The 22,818-nt window shown below is 44.2% G+C and overlaps 2 protein-coding genes across 2 annotated transcripts in view; one reads left to right on the top strand and one right to left on the bottom strand.

Moving 5' to 3' along the window:
• The window catches only part of LOC121003526 (zinc finger protein 260-like), a 402,690-nt gene that overhangs the window by 169,611 nt on the left and 210,261 nt on the right, over window positions 1-22,818 (top strand). The window lies entirely within an intron of this gene.
• Window positions 1-22,818, bottom strand: part of LOC121003517 (zinc finger protein 208-like) — a 1,049,660-nt gene that overhangs the window by 975,761 nt on the left and 51,081 nt on the right. Inside the window, exon 4 of the mRNA XM_040435419.1 lies at window positions 8,872-10,367. Within this exon, the coding sequence (XP_040291353.1) occupies window positions 8,872-10,338 (1,467 nt within the window). The 5' untranslated portion in view covers window positions 10,339-10,367. The remainder of the gene's footprint in view (window positions 1-8,871; window positions 10,368-22,818) is intronic.

Raw genomic sequence — 22,818 nt, 5'->3', positions numbered from 1 at the left:
TGGTGGAAAGCAACATGGCGGCTCAACCTGAGAGCCCGAAAGGCGCATTACTCCCAGCTGTGACCGACACAGAAAACCAGCCCTTAGAGGGAGAAAGGGAGAAGATGGACATAGATTACAAACACCTAGCTGTGGAAGTTGCAGCGTGTCTCCTGCCAGATCTTCAGGAGGCCCTCTCCTCCATGGTGGCACAATCCTTTGCGGCACTGCAAGCGGAGGTCGCTCATCATTCCTCCAGACTTGGGGACCTAGAAACTAAGATACAAGACCTGGAGGCACACGCAAGGAGGTACAAGCTCAAAATACCAGGGTCCTGGCAGAAAACACAAAGCTATGGGACAAGCTAGACGATTTGGAGAATTGCTCAAGGAGAGGCAATCTCCGCATTCTGGGTCTCCCGGAAAACATCCCGGCTAAAGACCTCACCACGATCTGTGAAATAGAACTCACCGAGGCCCTAGGCATCTCTACTCATTGTAAAGTGGAGAGGGCCCACAGAGTGGGTCAATTATCCCCCCCGGGTAAAATCATCAAGCAAGGGAAAATCAGCCGCAGCGTCATCTCGAGGCAATAGACCAAGGCAAGTCATAGTGAAATACCTGGACTACGCTGATAAGGTGGCTATACTCAAAGCTTTCAAACGGGGGGGGAAGGTCATGATACTCTACCACCAGATTCTCGTCTTTGGAGACTTCTCCGCCGAAGTGACGCGCCGTAGAAGAGCTTTTGCCCCAATCTGCACCGCACTTTTTAAAGAGCAAGTCCGCTTCACCCTATTGTTCCCGGCTACCCTGAAGATCTTCCACCTGGATGGATCATTCACATCTTTCACAGACCTAGCGGAGGCAGCTCACTCCTTGGGGAACTCTGGACAACGGGATAAGCAACTGCCAGCCCTCACCTTTCCCAAAGGCTCACCAAGATCGGAAACCTCTGATACACGAGACGCAGGCTGAACAAAAAACGAAATAGAGAGAGAGAGGGATAAGTACATATTGTAACGGATCTCCTAGCACCCGGACCGGGTACCTCCGTTGATAGATGCTCCTAGTGCTTCCTGTGGACTCCAAGCACTCCACTTGACACCGTAAGCACTGCAGACCCCACGAACCACCGAAGCTTGGTTGGGCCTCACCGTCTCCTACCCACCCTGGACCTACGACAAGGCTCCAGGCTCCAGTGGGTGAACCTCTCCTACATCCAGAGAGCAAGAGCTAGTAGTTATGCCAGGGGAGTATAGCAAATCTTCAGCGTATAGCAATCCCCCAGTGTCGATCAGTTACCCAAACACCAGCCTCAACATGATAAAAGGGTAAAACAGGAACTCTTTATTTTAACACACAAGCATTGATTTATACACATTTTCCAACAAGGTTACCACCCACAGGGTTTTGTAAAAACAGCCAATAACCACGTACAATACACTCAGACACTCCCACACAAAATCCTCCCCTCTGCCTGCGATACCATTACCTCACACTGGGTTGATGGAATCATCTCAGGCAGGATAATACACAATATCTTCTGTCCTGGAGACAACCGAGAAGTAATTCAATTATCTCTCAGGACAAAGGACATCGCCAATACACACAGAGAGACAATGGAACAGACCTCACTACTCAACGTATACAATGTCCCACCCTTTTCAATACACATAGACATTTAACATCCCAAAATGGCACGAATTAGACCAGGGGTTCAAGTTAGTACAAGTCCTTTGTGAACAAAGGAAGCCTGGCTGATGAGAGGGCCCATAATCCTGGGGCAAGAGGCTGGTAGCCAGGCCCCTCCAAAACCCAGTGGCGAGGTTGGTTTCGCCACACATCTCCCCCTCCCAGGGAAGACTAACCAGATACCGGACCTCACGCCGGTCGGTACCCGAGTTAGTCTGGCAGTCCACCCACAACCCAATACTGGACCTGTTGAATTTTGGGGCCTGGCTCTGTTCTGTATGTCCCCAGCTGTTGAGGGGGCATCTGCTACTCCTTGCTTCCTTGTTGTTCTCTAGCTTGGAACTGTCGGTACTTGGTGGGCAGAGGCCGACTGCGCTCTGCCCAGATGCCAGCTCCTCCGCTGGGGTAGCCTGTGGGAAGTCCGGCTCTGGAGAAAAGGATAGGGGAGGGCAGAGGTCGACTGCGCTCTGCACAGATGCCAGCTCTTCCGCTGGGGTAGCATGTGGGAAGTCAGCCTCTGGAGAAGAGGATAGGGGAGGGCAGTGGCCAACTGTGTTCTGCCCAGATGCCAGCTCTTCCGCTGGGGAAGCTGGTGTGGAGTCAGCCTCTGGAGAAGAGGATAGAGGAGGGCAGAGGCCAACTGTGTTCTGCCCAGATGCCAGCTCTTCCGCTGGGATGGGGTCAGGGAATCCTACCCCCAGGACCTTGCTGCGGATCTGCTGTGGAGAGGGGGGATCGCTAACCTCCTCCTCCTGGCATTCCTGTGGGGTTGGTGGGGAATCTGTACCGGCCGTCCAGCATCCCGGTAGGCCTGGTGCAGAGACTGCGGTCCCATCTGCACCATTGGAGTTAGGGGTGCTGTCCCCCTGTGGTTGGGGAGAGAGACCGGTTGTCCCCTCTCCCTTCAAAGTACACTGCCGCTGGGGAATGGAGACGATGCTCTCCTCTCCCTGAAAAACATACTGCCGCTGGGGAGCAGGACCAACTGTCCGTCCCTACTCCCTGAAACTCTGGCTGCCGTTGGGGATCTGGGCCGACTGCCCAGAATCCCTGTAGGGCCGGTGGAGAGATCTCGGTCCCATCTCCACCTGCCATATGGGTTTCCCCCCAGGACCAGTCTATGAGGTCCCCTACCTCTGTAGCTGGTACTGAAGCAGGGGATACTTCAGTCGGGTCTTCCCAGTACACCTCCACAATATCCTCCCAGCTGAAGGGCTCTGGACCTGGGTCTGACAGTCTGCTCTCTCGCTGAGCCCTCGCAATGGAGTGGAAGAGATCTCGGTAGTCCTGCTCCAGTTCCCATTCCAGGGTTGCTAGGTGACCCAGGTCTTTCTCTACCTCGTGGGGGTCATCCCAATCCAGCCTAGCCTCCCTCTCATAGAAAATGTCCTGAAGTCTGGACTGTGCAGGGCTCCCGAAGTCAGGCTCTGCAAAGGACTCCCATAACAAGCCAGGACCACCAAACTCCTCACCCTCTGGCTTGTCATGCTCAGCTGTCCAGGGTATATACTGTGCCATATACCACCAAAGCGCCTGGTAGGCCTCCTCCAAACATAGCTCCTGCCATACCCGGAGCTCTAGTTCCTTCACCCATTCCTCCAGGGGCTGCTCTCCCAGGAAGGGCATCCGCAGGGCCACTTTCTTCTGCAATCGCTGCTCTCCACTGGGGAGACTCTCACCTCGCTGGTATTGTACATTACCCAGGGCCTGGTACCAGATGCCTTTCCTTAATGCATCCCAGCCATCCAGATCTTCCTCATCGTATGCCACTGCTGGTTCCATCCTGCTGCTGTAGCCAGGGGCGCTGTACAGATACTAGCGTTGCCCTCAATATACTCCACGAACGGTGTCTCCGAGCTGCTTCTCCTCACACTAGGACGCCATCCCACCGTTTGCCACCAATGTAATGGATCTCCTAGCACCCCGACCGGGTATCTCCGTTGATAAGTGCTCCTAGTGCTTCCTGAGGACTCCAAGCACTCCACTTGACACCGTAAGCACTGCAAACCCCACGAACCGCCGAAGCTTGGTTGAGGCCTCACCATCTCCTACCCACCCTGGACCTACGACAAGGCTCCAGGCTCCAGTGGGTGAACCTCTCTTACATTCAGAGAGCAGGAACAGCTCCTACAAGAGCTAGTAGTTATGCCAGGGGAGTATAGCAAATCTTCAGCGTATAGCAATCCCCCAGTGTCGATCAGTTACCCAAACACCAGCCTCAACATGATAAAAGGGTAAAACAGGAACTCTTTATTTTAACACACAAGCATTGATTTATACACATTTTCCAACAAGGTTACCACCCACAGGGTTTTGTAAAAACAGCCAATAACCACGTACAATACACTCAGACACTCCCACACAAAATCCTCCCCTCTGCCTGCGATACCATTACCTCACACTGGGTTGATGGAATCATCTTAGTTAGGATAATACACAATATCTTCTGTCCTGGAGACAACCGAGAAGTAATTCTCAGGACAAAGGACATCGCCAATACACACAGAGAGACAATGGAACAGACCTCACTACTCAATGTATACAATGTCCCACCCTTTTCAATACACATTTAACATCCCAAAATGGCACGAATTAGACCAGGGGTTCAAGTTAGTACAAGTCCTTTGTGAACAAAGGAAGCCTGGCTGATGAGAGGGCCCATAATCCTGGGGCAAGAGGCTGGTAGTCAGGCCCCTCCAAAACCCAGTGGCGATGTTGGTTTTGCGACACATATCTTCTCAACTACTTGTTTAATAATGATAGCATGTTATAACACTACCCAGAAATGACATTATAGCCCATGCGGCTGTGTCCCGGTCTGGGACGCCATATCTTTATGTTAACACTGTTGCTGCTCTAGACCGTAGCGAGGATTTCCCGCCAAAAAGACTCTGACAAAGATGGTGATATCATTGAGCTCGCGCTGGCTGGAACATTGGGCTACATAGTAACGTCAGCCAGGGAGGTATTCTTTTATGCTTTCCCCCTATCAGGACAAGACAGCTTGTACACAATACCTTGAGCAATTACTCTTGCCCGGGGTATCCCGCAAGTCAAATGAGCATATGTGCATAAACATGATGTCCTCTGCTCTAATATGTTATACTACTATTGCCACCTATTTAATGAGTAGGCCCATACTGGGAGTGACCCGAGGGTCAGGGGGACACTTGTGTTCTCACTCAACCCTCCACTAAAGGTCCGCTCTAGCGGGGAGTTATTCGCAAATGGGGAAAATGTGAATCTCTTACACACACCCAACATCTATATTAGGTTCTAAAATTCTGTGCCTGATGTGTTATAGGAGTACATCTATCTCGTTTTCCAAAAATGTTCCTTTTGTTGGAAAAAGCGAAGTCCGAATTGAGTGTTTAGTAAGACTTGATTTTCTTGTTTTACTACCCGCAGCTAGTGGGAAGGGTTATATCCCCAGTTGTTTTCTACAATTACAATTAGAATTTGGGAATAGTTTTGAAGTTGATAGAGGGAGGGGTAATTTTGGTGCTGTTCTAAGTTTGTCAGAAATGCATACTAAATCTCATGAACCTCCACTCAATGGCTAACCATCTGAAAGTCCTATCCTGAAATATGAAGGGGCTTAGATCTCCAAGCAAACGCATGATGGTTTTAAAACACCTTAAAAGGCTAGGTACAGATATTGCCCTATTACAAGAGACACATTTAACACTGATTGATTTCCAGCGCATGAAGCGCTTATGAGTAGGGGAGGTATATGGCTCAGAGACTACAGGGAAAAGAGCAGGTGTTATCACACTATTAAAAAAGGGGCTTCCTTATTCAGTAGTAGCACATAACCATGATGATGAGGGGCATCTGTCACACTTACACCTCTCATCCCCGGGAGGAGATATCAGTCTCTATAACGTATACGGCCCGAACAATCCTGATGTGAAATTTTTTACGGCCCTTAGTCAACGTATAGCGCATGATCCTCTTGAATTGAGGATAGTAGGTGGAGATATGAATGCTGTAGTCAACCGGGAAGAGGACAGAAAAAGTGCAGCGAAATTATCCGATAAACAGAGTTTAGGGGAACATAGACTATCACTCCTCATGAGGCATGCAGATCTTTTTGATACATGGAGACTATTTAACCCAGAAGGTAGAGAATTCACCCATTTCTCACATGCACACCAAGCCTGGTCGCGTATTGATTATATACTAGTCAATCGAGGGGGCATAGGCCGCTTTACAGACCCCAAAATCGAAGACATGGTAATTTCTGACCATGCCCCGATGTCCATTTTAATACGTGGAAAGATACCCAGGGGCACTGACTTTGTATGGCGTTTTCCCTCAGGCCTATTAAAAGATGAAAACTTTGGAGACCTATTGCGGGGCTGGTGGCTAGAATATTAGCAAGAAAATTAGGAGTCAGCAAATCCTCAACTATTGTGGGATGCGGGAAAAGCAGTTCTACGGGGTAAAATCATGGCGAAACGTTCGGCGAAGCTGAAACTTACTCATCTCAGTAATGATCTGAGAGCTGCATATACAGCCTTCCAAAATAACCCAACCACTCTCTTGAAAAAAAAAAATTCAGCAAACCAAAGCAGAATATGAAACATGTTTCGAAGGAATATGGTGGCTCTCCTGTGTGGGCAATATGCAAGGTGCACGTGTCTAAGCTGACTCACCCAGTCAGAAAAGGCAGGCGTATAGGAACATAGGAAGACAGGCACTCTATATGAGGTCACCAGCAGATATCAACAAAGGACAAGGGATAGTGTGTATATGATAAAAACTATATTTATTTGGGTAGTAATAAAAACGTTATCAATATAGGTCACTCCCAATGTACAGGGAGAGGAGTGGGTGGTGTAAAATAGATGAATGGATAAATGAATAAAGAAAAAGAAAAATAATGTGAAAATGTGATGATAAAACACCCTGTATTGGGCTATAAGTCCAGAATCATGGTATGTAGAACTTTAAATATTAGACAAATATAGTCAATAGTCTGAGATGGATTCAGTTGATTAAAATAAGTAAAAAGTTAGTACAAAGATCTAAATTGTGACAGGTTTAAAAGAATATATCAGCAGCATTCCAGATCAGATGTATGTGTATACACAGCTATGCGAAAGTTATTTTCAGCGACCCAGTGCCTGGTGGCGTCCCACCTAAAATTGGCTATCTGGTCGCTGTTACCTTTCTGGAGGATCGTCGGTTCTTCTATGTGGGTGTCTCCGCGCAGGATCCTCCGTGTTCTGTGGATGCTTAGTGCGGTTATGGATAGACGGGGCCGGCAGCGCGGTTGCAGATGGATGCGATGACCGCGAAGGGCTGCTGTTTGTGGATCAGTCTGTCGATGCGAATGTTGCCGTCTTTTCCTCTGGTCAGAGGGCTGCTGACTGTGTCTGGCGTTCTTGCCACGTGCGGCAGTTTAGCGCGCGCTTTAATTCCCGGTGTTGTCAATAGATGGAGGCAGCCTGATGGTGCAGGGGAGTTTGGAAGCGCTTCCCAGGGCTTGGATAACCATACGCGTTTCGAAGGATTGCAGCCTTCATCAGTGGTCCGGCTCTGGGCCGGAAAAAGTTCCAGAAAAGCACTGACCAAGCTTTAATTGCCTAAAATGAAGGGGGGTTTGGCTCTTCCAAATCTCTGCCTATATAACTTAACTAGCCTAATGAGACTGTATTGACTGGGTATTTGGTATCAACAATTATACAAACAATGTTCTTGAGTCTCAATTAGTACGCCCATGGTCACTGGGGGAGCTTTTACATACCAAACTGACAATGATCCCCTCCTCAAAAAAAAAATCTAGCTTATTAATGAGGGACACACTTGCTGCATGAAAGGAGGTGTGCAAAATATTTGGTCTCCCTTTCATGCTATCAAACCACATGCATGTCTGGGGTCATCCAGAATTCGCAGCAGGGACAGAGTCTCAACACTTTGTAACTTGGAGGGAGAGAGGTATAGTTAAAGTTGGGGACCTCTGGAACTCGCAGGAAAAACGCTTCTATTCATACCCCGAAATACAGGAGAAATATAATCTTAGATACACACGACACCTATTTGCCTATATCCAACTTATGGGGTTTTTGAAAAGCATGGTACAGAACCCAGATAGGATTCTCTCCCCTAACAACTTTGATCATCTTCTGGGTCGAGGCGTAGGGAAGAGGTGTCTTTTGGAACTCTACCAAGGGGTTAGGGAAACAAAACAGAAAAATGTGATGGAGACCCTCTTCTCACACTGGCAGGATTTCCCACATCTGGCTGGGACAAGTTACGAAAAATTATTTCCAATGAAGGATGGAGAGAAACACATTTTAGAATGATACATAAAGCCATATATGGATTCAAATTCTCCAATAATAACAGGGATCAATCAAAATTAACCTGATGCCCAAAATGTCACCTCAAAGGGTCCGATATGCTTCATGGGGTCTGGTCCTGTCCAGAATCAAAAAAATTCTGGAAACAGATAAAAGCCCAACTTAGAACCCATTTAAAGGTATCTGTACCACTAACCCCAGAGCTTATCCTGTTTCATGTCCCCCAGAGGGAAAATATCTACCACCAGTAGTACACATCTATCTTGGCAACAAAGCTCTGCCTTTTCCGAGAATGGCTTCAACCCCGAGTTCCCTCAGTAACGGCGGTTTTTAATCACATCAAACGGTACTTTGATATGGAAAGAATTGACACTGAGCAAAACAAAGGAAGACAAGATAAAACATTTTTTGGGAGGTGGGAGAGCTTTATTAACGCAGTGTACTCAGATACAGAAATTAAAACACTAATGGAACCATTTGTGTCTTCTGAATGGTACCTAACAAAGAAGGTAGCTGGCACATTGATGAGACTTCAGGTAGATTGAGATCTTTCATCACAACCACACTCTATCAATTGAAGAAAGCACCAGTTTCAAGGGAGGTGGAAATGTTTCTCTTTGTTTAAGGTATTTTTAATCTCTATGCGACTCTCCGAGGGATATTCAACCCTATTGGTCCAATATGCTTGTATAAAAATTGACTTAATGCATGGATTATTCTAATTAATAATACCGCATTATCTATGTAAAACCTTAATAAAGATTATATTTGAAAATGTGTAAAAAAAAAAAAAAGGAGTATCTGAAGGAATGAAGCCAGTTAGTAACCACCATAAAAACACATAAGGGAAGTCACTAACGGGCTAAGCATGAAGATGGCTTCTCTTATATGTGGGTTTTTTGATGTTTAACAAGAGATGATTTATGGTTGAAATACATATCACATTCTGAACATGAAAATGGCTTCTGATCTATGTGAATTCTCTGATGTTTAACAAGAGATGATTTATTGTTAAAACATTTCCCACATTCTGAACATGAAAATGGCTTCTCCCCTGTGTGAATTCTCTGATGTTTAACAAGAGCTGATTTATTGTTAAAACATTTCCCACATTCTGAACATGAAAATGGCTTCTCCCCTGTGTGAATTCTCTGATGTACAACAAAATCCGATTTATAGTTAAAACATTTCCCACATTCTGAACATGAAAATGGCTTCTCCCCTGTGTGAATTCTCCGATGCATAACAAGCTCTAATGTACTCTTAAAACATTTCCCACATTCTGAACATGAAAATGGCTTCTGATCTATGTGAATTCTTTGATGTTTAACAAGAGATGATTTATTGTTAAAACATTTCCCACATTCTGAACATGAAAATGGCTTTTCCCCTGTGTGAATTCTCTGATGTACAACAAGAGCTGATTTATGGTTAAAACATGTCCCACATTCTGAACATGAAAATGGCTTCTCCCCTGTGTGAATTCTCTGATGTTTAACAAGAGATGATTTATTGTTAAAACATTTCCCACATTCTGAACATGAAAATGGCTTCTCCCCTGTGTGAATTCTCTGATGTACAACAAAATCCGATTTATAGTTAAAACATTTCCCACATTCTGAACATGAAAATGGCTTCTCCCCTGTGTGAATTCTCCGATGCATAACAAGCTCTGATGTACTCTTAAAACATTTCCCACATTCTGAACATGAAAATGGCTTCTCCCCTGTGTGAATTCTCTGATGTACAACAAGATCCGATTTATAGTTAAAACATTTCCCACATTCTGAACATGAAAATGGCTTCTCCCCTGTGTGAATTCTCCCATGTACAACAAGATGTGATTTACGGTTAAAACATTTCCCACATTCTGAACATGAAAATGGCTTCTCTCCTGTGTGAATTCTCTGATGTATAACAAGATGTGATTTATTGTTAAAACATTTTCCACAATCTGAACATAAAAATGGCTTCTCCCCTGTGTGAATTCTCTGATGTATAACAAAATGTGATTTATTGTTACAACATTTTCCACATTCTGAACATAAAAATGCCTTCTCCTCTGTGTGAATTCTCTGATGTATAACAAGATGTGATTTATTGTTACAACATTTTCCACATTCTGAACATAAAAATGGCTTCCCTCTTACGTGAGCTGTTTGATGTTTAACACCTTTTCTGTGACTTTTATTCTGTGTTTCAGTCTGTGATGAATCAGAAGATCGGACCTGGTTAAAAGGATCAAATAATGCATTGTTGCTGTGATTGGATGAGGGTATATCTTGGATATTGGCATGCTCTTCAAATGTATTTTGTGTGATACCACAATTATCTACTTCAAAATCTAGAGATATCATATCTTTCTCTGAGTTCCTGGTACAGTCATCTGCCAAGAATAAAACACATTTAATTATTGATGAATAATACACCATAAAATTGCATAGAAATTTTATAACTTTTCCATATAAAAAAATCCACATAAAGAACAAGACATGGCATAAAATTCAAGTATGAATTGACTAAAACTGTGGTGGCCAAACAGACCACAATCTAATAGTAAACCAAGGACCATAACTAGCCCAGGTTGGCCTCCACTTTGATCAACTTCCATGCAACCCCCACCCAATCAGTCATTTATAAATAAAACATTTCCTAGCACTAAATGCTCCCATTGTGCCCCACACAATAGTTATCTCCCCTCAGTGTCCCTTTCACAGTGGAATTCCCATTAGTGCCCTCTTCACAGTACTAATGCTCCCTAAGGGCCCTTGCAGACAAGCGTTGGTCACGCTGCAAGCCGCAGCTCAGCTCCTGGCCTGACCTCCCTGCACTGACTAGGTTGCATAGTATTATATTGATTTATGATGCTATGTATCCCTTACAGTTCTGGAATGTATTGGATAACACTGGCAGCATTATGACAGTGTTATCCAATACATTCCAGAACTGTAAGGGTTACATAGCATCATAAATAAATATAATGCTATGTCACCCCCAACAGCGCTGGGAGTTCAGGCCAGGTGCTACGCTGCGGGCTCACAGCGTGACCAACGCTCGTCTGCAAGGGCCCTAAGTGCCTCCACTCAGTAGAGTGTCCCCTTGTTGTGTTCACACAGTAGTTATGCCCCCTTTGTGCGCCCCCTGCAGTAGTGCTGTCCCTTAGTGTCCCCTTTACATCAGTGAAGCTCCTGTACTGTGAATAAAGTTAAAAAAGTAATACCGAGCACATCATGCTCTTCCCAGCAGCAGACGTGATGTGATGATGTCATCTCTCCTGCTGAGCTGAGGAGAGCGCACAGATCGGGGGATTATCTCTAGCGGCATTGACTTCAATTCTAAAAACAGCTGTGTGCCATTTTTCACTGTTGTGTGAATGTAGCCTTGTCCTGCAGCCTTTCCCGATTACACAACTACATATAGCGCCAAAGAATAATCCTGTGACCCAAACATCATCACTGCAGCTAGGACACTGCGCACACTGAGGTCTCTCCAAATCTCAGTCCTGTCACTCTCAAGTAAACAAACTGCACGGCCCACACCATAACATCTTCCTTTTTTCACGCATTTATATTAAAGCGGTTGTCTCCTCTGAGACAACAGGGGCAATTCGCTAGAATATTCCCCTATTGTCTGATAGGTGCCTATCTCATGCGCATGTGCAGCACTGGCTTGGCTATTTCCGTCAGGCCCTGGAAACAGTGGCCGTTCATGCACAGTGCACTCCCATTCACTTCTATGGGGAGAGTGCTTGGTGGTGGCCGGACCAGAGTCCTCCAGCGACCACTTTGGCCAGCTCTGTTCTCGATATAGGTGTGGGTCCCAGCGGTTGGACCCACACCTATTAGACAATGGGGGCATATCCTAGTGATATGCCCCCATTGTCTCAGATGAGACAACTCCTTTAAGTGCTTGCGACTCATAAATACTGTACACACCATCCAAAGATTATGAAAAGAATATCACTAGAGAGGAACCAATTTCTGGAAATACATTTCAATTGTAATTTTTTTAAATCAGATAATTTTTTTATTGATTCCAAAAGAGAGTACAACACAAATGTACAGAATATATTATACAATAAAAATAGATTTGCAACAATAATTAAGATTCAACATGAGTCTTATTGTATCTTAGTTGTTAACTGTCATGTATACTTATTATTTAAACTCTTAGCTACCCCCTTTCTCCCACCCCCCACCCCCCACCGCCCAACCCTCCATTCCGGCATCAGCTGCTTCTTCTACCTGAGATAGCACCCATGCACATTTGTGCCTGCCATGGTTCCCATAATTTTTCAAATTTGCTGGGACAGCCTCTTTTCTGGAAAATGGCCTTTTCAGATACAATCATAGTGTTGACTTTGGACCTAAATTCCCCGATTGTGGGAGACTCAGCCTGTATCCAGTGCTGAGCTATCAGCTTCCTAGCCACATACAGTAGTCTGCCTATAGCCAGTTTGAACACGTGTTCAGTACCCAATTCCGATACATAGCCTAAGATACACACTTTCGGGTCTTGTGGAATATTTACGGAGTATGCTTTTTGTATGATAGCAGTCACCTCTCTCCAGTATACAGTCAGGACCGCGCATTTCCATAGCGTGTGTATTAAGTCTGCAGGTTCCATATCACACAGAGGACACTTAGCATCTAATCTGTGACCAATTCGGTGCAAAAACACTGGTGTCTTGTACACTCTATGGATAATAAATAATTGTGAAAGCTTTCCACTTTCACTCAAAAAGATGACACAGGCACCACCTCTAATATATCAGCCCATTGCTCTTTCGTGAGTTCGCCCACATCTGTCTCCAATTTATGCATTCTAGTCAGTGAGTGAAATTCTGGGTATTTATCTAGTATCAATCGATATGTTAAGAGATATCACCCCCCTTCTTTCCCCTGCTGAAACAATCAGATGCAACGCTGCGTCTCTTTGTGCCATTACGCTACCATTCTTATACCTCGTATTATATGCATGACGCAATTGCAGATATTGATAAAAGCGCCTGTGAGGGATGCCATATATTTCTTGAATACTGGTGAAGAATCTGAACACTCCACCCTCCAGGAGGTGACCTATTCTTATCACCCGTCTGTCCTTCCACTCATCAAATCCTGACAATGATTTGAATTTAGATAATACTGTATTTGGCCATATTGGGGTATATTACGTGATTCCGGTGATTCCTCTCAACTGTTTAATCTTTTGCTACACTGAATACATTGTGTGTCTTATAGGAATTTCTGATCGCACTGTTTTCACTTCCAGTCCCTCCAGTAGCATCATTAGGTCTCTACCTTTCAGGTGGTTTCTATATACAGTATCTGACCAGTCATGTCTAAGGTTTCTTATTGTAGCCATCCTTTGAAGTGCTGGCCTTGAGCTGCAAGGTAGTACACCCAGGGATTAGGAACTGCTAGGCCTCCCTCCGTTTTATAGTATTGTAGTGTCTCGAGCTTAAGTCTAGCCTGTCCCCTACGCCATATTATGTCTCTAAATATCGAGTCAATCCTTTTGAACCTGTCCATTGGCAGTCAGACCAGGACATTGTGTAGAATGTACAAAAGCTGCGGCATCAAAACCATCTTGAGTAGGTTCGTTCTACCCATTACTGATAATTGCACCAAGCCTTGCATTTATTAAGAAAGTTCGGGGTAAGATTTAATTCCTCAAAATCTTTAATTCTAGGGGATATTTTAACTCTTCTACACATGGGCTATTTTTATCTAGTATCACCTGTGTTCTTGGCTGACCATCTATAAGCATTAGTGCAGACTTATGCCAATTAATTGTTAAGCCTGATAGTTGGGCAAACCTGTCAATGAGAGACATTACAGCCAGCAAAGACGTGGATGTATCTCCTAAGAACAGCAGTGTGTCATCTGAATACATCGCCACTCTATTTTGCACTGCTCCATAGCAAAATCCACGTATCGCAGGAGACTTACGCACTGCAGCAGCCAATGGTTCCATTGCCAGTGCAAACAGCAACGGCGATAAAGGGCATGACTGTTTTGTACCATGCTGCAATTTAAATCCCATAGACATACCCCTGTTTGCCCTAATTCTTGCTTTGGGACTAGAATAGAGTACTTTAACCCAAGATATGAATCTTTTCCCAAACCCCATATATTGAAGCGTACACCACAGATACTGCCATTCCACGCTGTCAAAGGCCTTGGCTGTGCCTAAAGAGAAAACTGCCCTATCCCCCAAACTACATATGGAATCAGATGGAATCTATAGACTCGTGAATACTCTGCGAATATTGATGGAGGCAGACTTGTAGCTGGCCAGCTAAGACCTGTCCTAGTTTGCTAATATGCCTTAAATGTGTATACAGCTAGACCTGCCAATAGCCTTAATACTGGGCATTCATTATAGAGTCCTGTCTTTTCTTCAATGTTATATTACATTTTTTGGATTTTTGGCATATTGACACTCACATTGTTACAATCATGTTTCGCTTTTAGTGATGATTTAATGTATAGATACATAGGTTCATTGTTATTTATCATTTTTAATACCTGTATACATTATAGAGGTCCATTTAAAACTGCCCTCTGTATGTATATTGTATATTTATAGGAAGGGTTTGTAGGAGAGGTATTCATTGAGGCCATTTGGTGTAACTGACTTCAGTCTATAGATCCATCTGGCTTCTGCCTTCAGGATTAGTTTATCCCAGTCGCCTCCCCTCTTGGGTTTAGGGACAAGTTGGATACCTATAAACGGAAGGCATGCCGTATTACCACCATGGCATTGGTTGATGTGCCGTGCCACTGATGTGTCCTTTTTATTTTGAACATCATTATAGTGATCTCTGATGCGTCTCCTAAATTCTCTCTTTGTCTTCCCTACATAGTCTAGGGGACAGGAGCACTGTGCCAGATATACTACCCCCATGGTTAGACAATTCACGTAATCACGATTGGTGTATTCTCTCCCCGTATATGGGCACGTGAATGTTTTTGTTTTCTTTATCTGGCTACAGGCCAAGCACCTACCACATTTAAAGTTGCCTGTAGGTTTCCTGGATAGCCAGTTACCAGGATTTGTTGGGGGTAGGTAGTGGCTGTTGACCAATCTGTCTTTCAGGCTTCTACCCTTCCTATAGGTTATTGCTGGGTATGGTCCTATTATATCCTCCAGGTCAGGATCAGTTTTTAGTATATCCCAGTGCTTAGTTAGTATCTGCCTAACTTGTTGGTGGGCATTGTCAAAAGTCCCTATAATACGAGTAGTCTTGGAAGGAGCTCTATAGTCTGTCCTTTTTTTCTTTGGAATGAGTAACCCATCTCTATTCTCTGAGGCAGCTGCCTCATAGGCCACTCGAAGTATACCATCCGGGTATCCTCTGTCTCTGAATCTGTACCTTAGATCCTCTGCCTCACTTTTAAATTTTTTGAAAGTGGAGCAATTTCGTCGGAGTCTAAGGTACTGACCCTTTGGTATGCCTTTCCGTAGGGCATAGGGATGGGCACTTTCCCAACGGAGTAGGCTATTTGTTGCTGTCTTTTTGCGGTACACCGAGGTAATAATGTTGTTATTAGGGCCTCTTTCAATGAGCACATCTAGGAAAGCTAGAGAGTCATAGCTATGTTCAGATGTAAATCTAAGGCCCATAGTATTGTCGTTTATTGTCTCCATGAATTCCCCAAAGTCCTCTACCGTCCCTCGCCACATTACAAAGACATCATCAATGAACCTCAGCCATAGAACTATCCTGTCTTGCCATTTTTCCATCTCCTCTGAGACAATAATATTGGCTTCCCACCAGCCCAGGAGCAGATTTGCGTACGACGGCGCACAAGAACTGCCCATCGCGGTGCCCCTGAGCTGGTGGTAAAAGTGATCATTAAAGACAAAATAGTTGCTAGTGAGGCTGAAGTTCAGTAAATCAAGTATGAACTGATTGTGTCGAAATTGTCTGATGTCCCTCATACTCAGGTAGCTTTCTACTGCCTTCATTCCTAAGTCATGTTTAATCGAGCTGTATAAGGCCTCGACATCTATCGACACCAACATGGTTTGATCGTCCATACTTACACCACTGAGTCTCAATAGGAGATCAGAGGTGTCACGTATGTACGACGGTAGTGTCTCCACAAAGGGTTTGATGATTTTATCAATGTAGATACCTACGTTCTGTCCTAGACTACCCACACCTGATACTATTGGGCGTCCTTTTAGTGGTATCGTCCCTTTGTGGATCTTTGGTGTAGAGTAGAAAGTGGCTAAGACCGGGTATTTGGGTAGGAGGAAATCAAGTTCTGACTGGTCAATTAGCTTGTCATTTAATCCCTTAAGTAAAATTTGCCGAAGTTCTAGGGCAAATGTAGAGCCAGGGTCTTTTAGTAAAATTTCATAAGTTTCCCTGTCTTTCAGGATATCTAGACACATGGATTTGTATGCATCTTGATCCATTATGACCAGGTTTCCTCCCTTGTCCGAGGGTTTTATTGTTCCGGTCTTTTTCTAGGGTTATTAGGGCTTGGTATTCTTCTTTCCTCAAGTTTGAGATTCCCTTAGTTGTTTTAATTAGTTCCAGGTCCCTGGATACTAGTTTATGGAATATCGATATACTAGAGTCTGGTAAAGGTGGTGGCATTTGGGTACTTTTTAGTGTGAGTTCTGTAAAAGGACCTTCTGCTCTATCTTTCTCCCCTTCCTCCATTAGACCAACAAGGGTCAATGTGGCCTCAAGTTCCCTGGGATTCATATTTAGTTCTTCATATTTTTTACGATCCTGCAGGCGGAAGTGTTTGTACCAGAGCAGTTTGCGTGTAAACAGTGCTAGGTCCTTACTCCACTCAAACGTATCATATTGAACTGTGGAGACAAATGACAGGCCTTTACTCAACAGAGATATATCACAAGGGGATAGGTTGTATGAAGTCAAGTTAATGATTTGCATTTTACTGCATGAATTAATATATTCTGTGTGCCCCCCTACACTTTGTTCCTTAAATGGTAAGGCATTTGTGTGGGTGCCTGGGCCAAAAAAGTTGATGATCCAGCTGATGATGAGGAGGTGGGTGTAGGTCCTTGAGTATTGCATGTTGAATATCCTTCGTTATAGGTATTTCTATATGCTGTTCTCGGTCTCCCCCTGCCTTTTCCTCTATATTTCTGTCCCCTATCTCCTTTTGTTCTAACCTGTTCGGTTTCAGATCCCTCTGCCTCAGAGGAGGAGATTTCACTTGCTGATTCTTTTTGTTGTGTTTTATTTACGAAGAGATACGCTCTATTCTCTTTAAATTCTGTGGAGTCTCGTACGTACTGTTGGTGCTTGCGTTCCCTGAACGTATAGTGAAACCTCTCAATCGTATTCTGTAGCTGTTCCTCCTTCAATGAGAATTGAGCCTCGTCTTCAAATCTAAGTGCCTGCTCCCTGTGGTTGTCCACTTTTTTCTGTTTGCACTCAAGGTTCAGTCTTTCTTCTTCTAGTAGCAAACGCATGAATCTGTGAGAACTCGCTGTGGCTTCTTCTTCCCACTTTTTGATCAGATTTGTACTCCTTAGTCTGTCTGCCGGGGTTAGATTGATTCTAAGGCCTTTTGGGACAATTTTTTCTTTTGGATAGTGCCCCGACTACAGCCACTAAGGCTATCACCCTGACTAGATTAGGTCAAGTAGGGTAAGGGCATAGGGACTTCTAGTAAAACTAACTAGGCTCTCCCCTTATATGCAATAGGCCTTTTAGACAGGTATACTATTCTAAACCAGTACTATTTAATTGATCCCTCTCCTTTCTCTCTAATTAAATAGCGCAGTAGTTTCACTAAACTCAGCCGTCTCATCATTATTTTAAATGATAAGAATAAAAGTTAAATCTTAAAATAAGTATAATAAGGCATACTCAGTAAATAATAAACATATTTGAGACCACTGAGAATTCTTTATAGTGGGTCTACCTTTAGACACCTACTATAAACATATGACATGGGCAAAAGTCTAGACCAATCACAGCTAGCTTCTCACACAGCAAGAGTTTTGACCAATCACAGCCAGCCTCACACACAGCCTGTCTGGGAATTCCCCTAGCAGGAGCTGCTAGAATCATTATTCACCAGAGACAGGAGCTGACGAGACATTCACTCCACTGAGAGCTGTGTTTTATGGAAGCAGACAGGCCAAAATAGGTATTTAAAGCAGTTATATGATGTTCCTACTGTTAATACCCCTGCAGTGAACCCAGTCACCATTACCAAGCCTTATTCAATCACAGCATCGCTTTGCAATGCCCGCTCTGTAAACAATAAGACAGCCATTATAGCAGAGCTTGTTCAAACATGCGATTTGTCGTGTATCACCGAAACTTGGATTGATGCAAATGCAGGTCCCATTCTGGAAGCAACCGTCCCAAACAATTACTCAATCTTAAGTGAAGGGAAGACAAGACCACAGAGGAGGGGGTGTAGCAATCTGTGGTAAAACAACCCTGCAGCTCAGAGCCCTAAATTTTGGCCCAACTAAGTCATTTGAATGTAGAGGCGCCCAGATCCCAGCGGGTAAAGGCATCAGAATTTTAGTGGTTTACCGTCCCCCCGGAGATGCTGACCCATTCCTTCAGGAATTCTCAGAACTGCTGGCCACATTGACACTGTGTTACCAAAGATGGATTATCCTTGGTGACTTCAACGTCTAGGCTGATGACAATCTTTCACAAAATGCAATTAAACTAATAAACCTTATGGGCGGACTAGGCTTCACACAAGTTGTAAAATCTGCTACCCACAGAGGAGGACACACCCTAGACTTACTGTTCCACCTAGGATTGGTCATTAGCAACATAACGGTTACTCATGTTGTATGGTCAGACCACCACATAATACAGTTTGCCTTTGAACATCACCCTATCAAGCAGCACCCTAAGGAAAAAAAATCTGATATCGTCCCCTGAATAAATTAACAATGGAGAGGATAACTGCCAACCTGGATTTTACAAATCTGCTTCACAGTTCAATGGACCCCAACACCCTAGTAACCCAGTACAACAACATGGTTTATGAAACATGCGACAATATCGCCCCATGGTGCATCAAATCAGCAACCAAAAAACAGAAAGCAAATTGGTTTGATGAAACCATCAGGGGTCTAAAAAAGAAAGGGCACAGACTAGAAACACAGTGGCGTAAATCGGGGTCCGAGGAGCTAAAATCTAGCATAGTCCTTCACCTCAAACAATATCAAGAAGCAATAACCAAGAAAAATAAAATCAGACTTCATCTCGCAAAAAATATCTATGACCAAGAACAGACTGCTCAACTCTTTCACACAGTCGAAACCCTCTGCAATCCTTCATGCCCAAAACCCCCAGCCACATTCTCCAGGGAAAGATGTTTGGATTTCTCTGCCTTCTTCACGAACAAAGTGTCTACCATCCGGGTCAGCATTATACCAGCAACATCAATTGACCCTTGGTCCTCGCATGTGCCTATTGCCGTACGACCATGGCAAGTCTTTGACAAATCTGAGCGAAGAAGATTTTGGTTTTCTCATCCAAAATATCCACTCTACTACCTGTGACCTGGATCCTGGCCAACTGGTCCCTTAATGCAGTGCCCAGAACTGATCAGACCAGCACTACACAAAATAACCCAGTGCTCCTTGCAAAGGGGACTATTCCCAGAGGAACTAAAGAAAGCAATCATAAAACCCCTATTGAAGAAACCATCACTGGATCCTGATTCTGTGGCCAACTACAGACCTGTGGCAAACTTACCATTCCTATCAAAAGTTATAGAGAAGGCAGTCACCAAACAGCTAGATGCCAGGCTTACAGATAACAACATATTTGATACCTTTCAGTTAGGATTCAGGAAAAGGCACAGCACTAAAACGGCACTAGTCCGAGTAATGAATGATCAACTTACAGCAAGAGACAAAGGTGAGTGCTCAATTCTGATTCTTCTTGACTTGTCTGCAGCTTTCGATACCGTGGATCATGAAATATGAATCCAGCGATTGAATTACTGTGGCCTAGAGGGTGCTGTCCTCAGCTTGTTTCAATCCTATCTGGCAGGTCACAGCAAGTGTGCCTGGGCACCCTCTACTCTAATCCTGTGCCACTCACTTATGGAGTCCCACAGGGGTCTGTGTTATCGCCGTTACTCTTTGCAGTCTACATGCTCCCAGTGGGCAAAATTGTCCAGAACTATGGCCTAGGTTACCGTTGTTATGCAGACGACACACAACTGTATCTGTCCTTCAAGCCTGGCAGTCAAGACCCATCAGCATCCATCAATGCCCATCTAGTGGAATTACAAAACTGGATGAACACCAGCTGGCTCAGGCTGAACTCGGACAAAACAGAGGTGTTGGTAGTAGGCGGTCCTCACATGGTGGATAAAGTCCAAAAGTCCTCACACTTTAAACTAGCAATTGGGGGAGATACCATGCAATATAAAGACTCCTGGATGGAAAGCTAGCTATCACTGAACAAGAACACCTAAGATATAACTTTTATTTATATGCAGATAAAATAGTAAACCCCAAGCTTATATCTATTAAAGGTAGGTATGATGACCTATATCTGATGCCTGCACTGAGGATACAACATCAGCCCAGTAAAATAATACAATTTCAGCAAGGAAAAAGTAACCAGACTATCATCTGCGTTTATGATAGACCCTACAGAGATGCAAAAAAATAGCCAGCAGTTGTTTGATAAAAACTCACGGTTACTTGCATACAGATGATCTCAAGATGTTAGGAGACTCACTGTTACACATCACCAGGTTGTCTGTGGGCCTGCAGCTGAGAAAATGGGGTGGGGAAGATCTTCTTTCCCTGGGTTATCCCTGCTGGCTATCCATGCCTAAAAACAGAGCACCCGCCCCGAAAGGGGCGACCCCACTTCTCGGTGGCTAAACCCTCAGATTCCTTAGATGTCCCTGCTGAATAAACAATCTTCCCGACGCGTTTCCCCAAAAGGAGATATCCAAATGGTTCATCAGGGGACAGCGTTTTGTTGATACAAAAACGCTGCAAATAATCAGACACATATGATAAGGGCACGAAAATAAAAAGGACCGCACCAGTGATATTACTGTTGTTTCCTTTTATAGGCTATGTTGAAAACCGGGCGTCTGACGTCACTTCTGGTCATGTGGTCAGACAAAACATCGCATTAATTTATAATATGTTTATGATTCTTGATTCGAAATCATATATACCCAGATTCATAAATATAACGGCGATGCTGGTTATAATAATCGCAAGCGCTTTATAATATATACTAATTAGGGCGGAAGGACATCTAGGCGCCGTAGAGTGCATCTGAAAAGCGCAGACAGACGGTGGAACGCATAGTGCATTCCAAATACCGGAAGTGAGGTATATAAGACCGAATATGCCTCGCTTAAGACAGTGCAGATGCAGCAAAGCGCTACCATGGTTACGTGACGCTACCCTCGTGCTCCGATAGTTCCTTCTACTATACAGTGCCTAAATTTAAGTAAATCACTAACAGGCTAACTCTGGTGCCCCATTGGGGAATGGAGACAGGGACAAACTATATTTACAGAGTCCCTGGTTAAATCACAACCACGATAAGGTGATCCAGGGTGTCCCTATAGAACTGTGTACATTTAATTGGCCATATTTTTGGCTATAACATAAAGGCAGGATTTTGGTCTGTACACTGACTTGGTACCCAGATACTTTTTTGTATAATCAAAACACTGTTATTGGACCATCTAAGCTACAGAAAGGCAAGAGTAGGAGATCTGTTCATTGAGACCCATTGGATTCACAGTTTTTAACCGATGAATCCACTGGGCCTCTTTACGAAGAATCATTTTATCCCAATCCCCGCCTCTGGGGGATCTTCGCACCACCTCAATAACCTGAAAACGTAGGGCACTAACATCACCAGAATGATATTCCAGGATATGCCTAGCTACCGGTTTGTCTCTCCGATGTTTTACATCACCAATATGGTCTCCCATCCGTCTTCTTCGTTCCCTTTTAGTTTTACCACATAGTTGAGTGGGCAGGGGCAAGTACATAGGTAGACAACTCCCTCAGTTTTACAATTGGCAAAGTCTCTCATAACATAACTTATTCCGGTAGAAATGCTGCAGAAGTTTTTAGACTTCAAGATGAATGGGCAGCAAATGCAGTCATTTCCACTTCTGAAAGTTCCACAGACTTTGCGACTAAGCCAGTTACCAATCTGAGGGGGTGCTTTGTAATGGCTATGAATTAACCTATCCCTAAGTGATCTGCCCCTTCTGTATGTTATCAATGGTCTTGGGGGCAAGATCTCCTTTAGGTCTGAGTCAGATAGTAAAATACCCCAAAATCTCCTCAGGATCCCCATAATCTTCTGATTCTGGACATCATAAGTACCAATGATCCTCATCATATTTGTCTCAGGTGCAGGCCGTTCACGTGGAGACAGTAAGGATTGTCTATCCCTATGAAGGGAGAATTGGAATGCTTCTTTTAGGACCTCGGAGGGATAACCCCGTTGTATAAACCTATTTTGCATATCCTTGGCCTGCTCCCTAAAGGATTCCATAGATGAGCAGTTCCTCCGTGTCCTCAGATATTGTCCCTTGGGGATCCCTCTCCTTAGACTCCTAGGATGGTAGCTGTCCCACCGTAATAGACTGTTTGTGGAGGTTGGATTGCGATATGTGGTGGTATGCAGTTCACCATTGGCCTTAGTTATACGAATATAAAGAAAAGCGATATTTTGTGGTTCGATTTCAGAGGTAAAGCTAAGGCTAATGGTGTTTCTGTTAAGAGACTGGACAAAGGTTTTAAAGAGATCCATGCTACCATCCCAGAGAATTAGGATATCATCGATATAACGACCCCAA

The sequence above is a fragment of the Bufo bufo genome, chromosome 6 (genome assembly GCF_905171765.1).
Source record: "Bufo bufo chromosome 6, aBufBuf1.1, whole genome shotgun sequence".
Classification (NCBI taxonomy): Eukaryota; Metazoa; Chordata; class Amphibia; order Anura; family Bufonidae; genus Bufo; species Bufo bufo.
The sequence above is the reverse complement of the archived record's forward strand: the minus strand, read 5'-3'. Positions and strand labels throughout refer to the sequence as shown.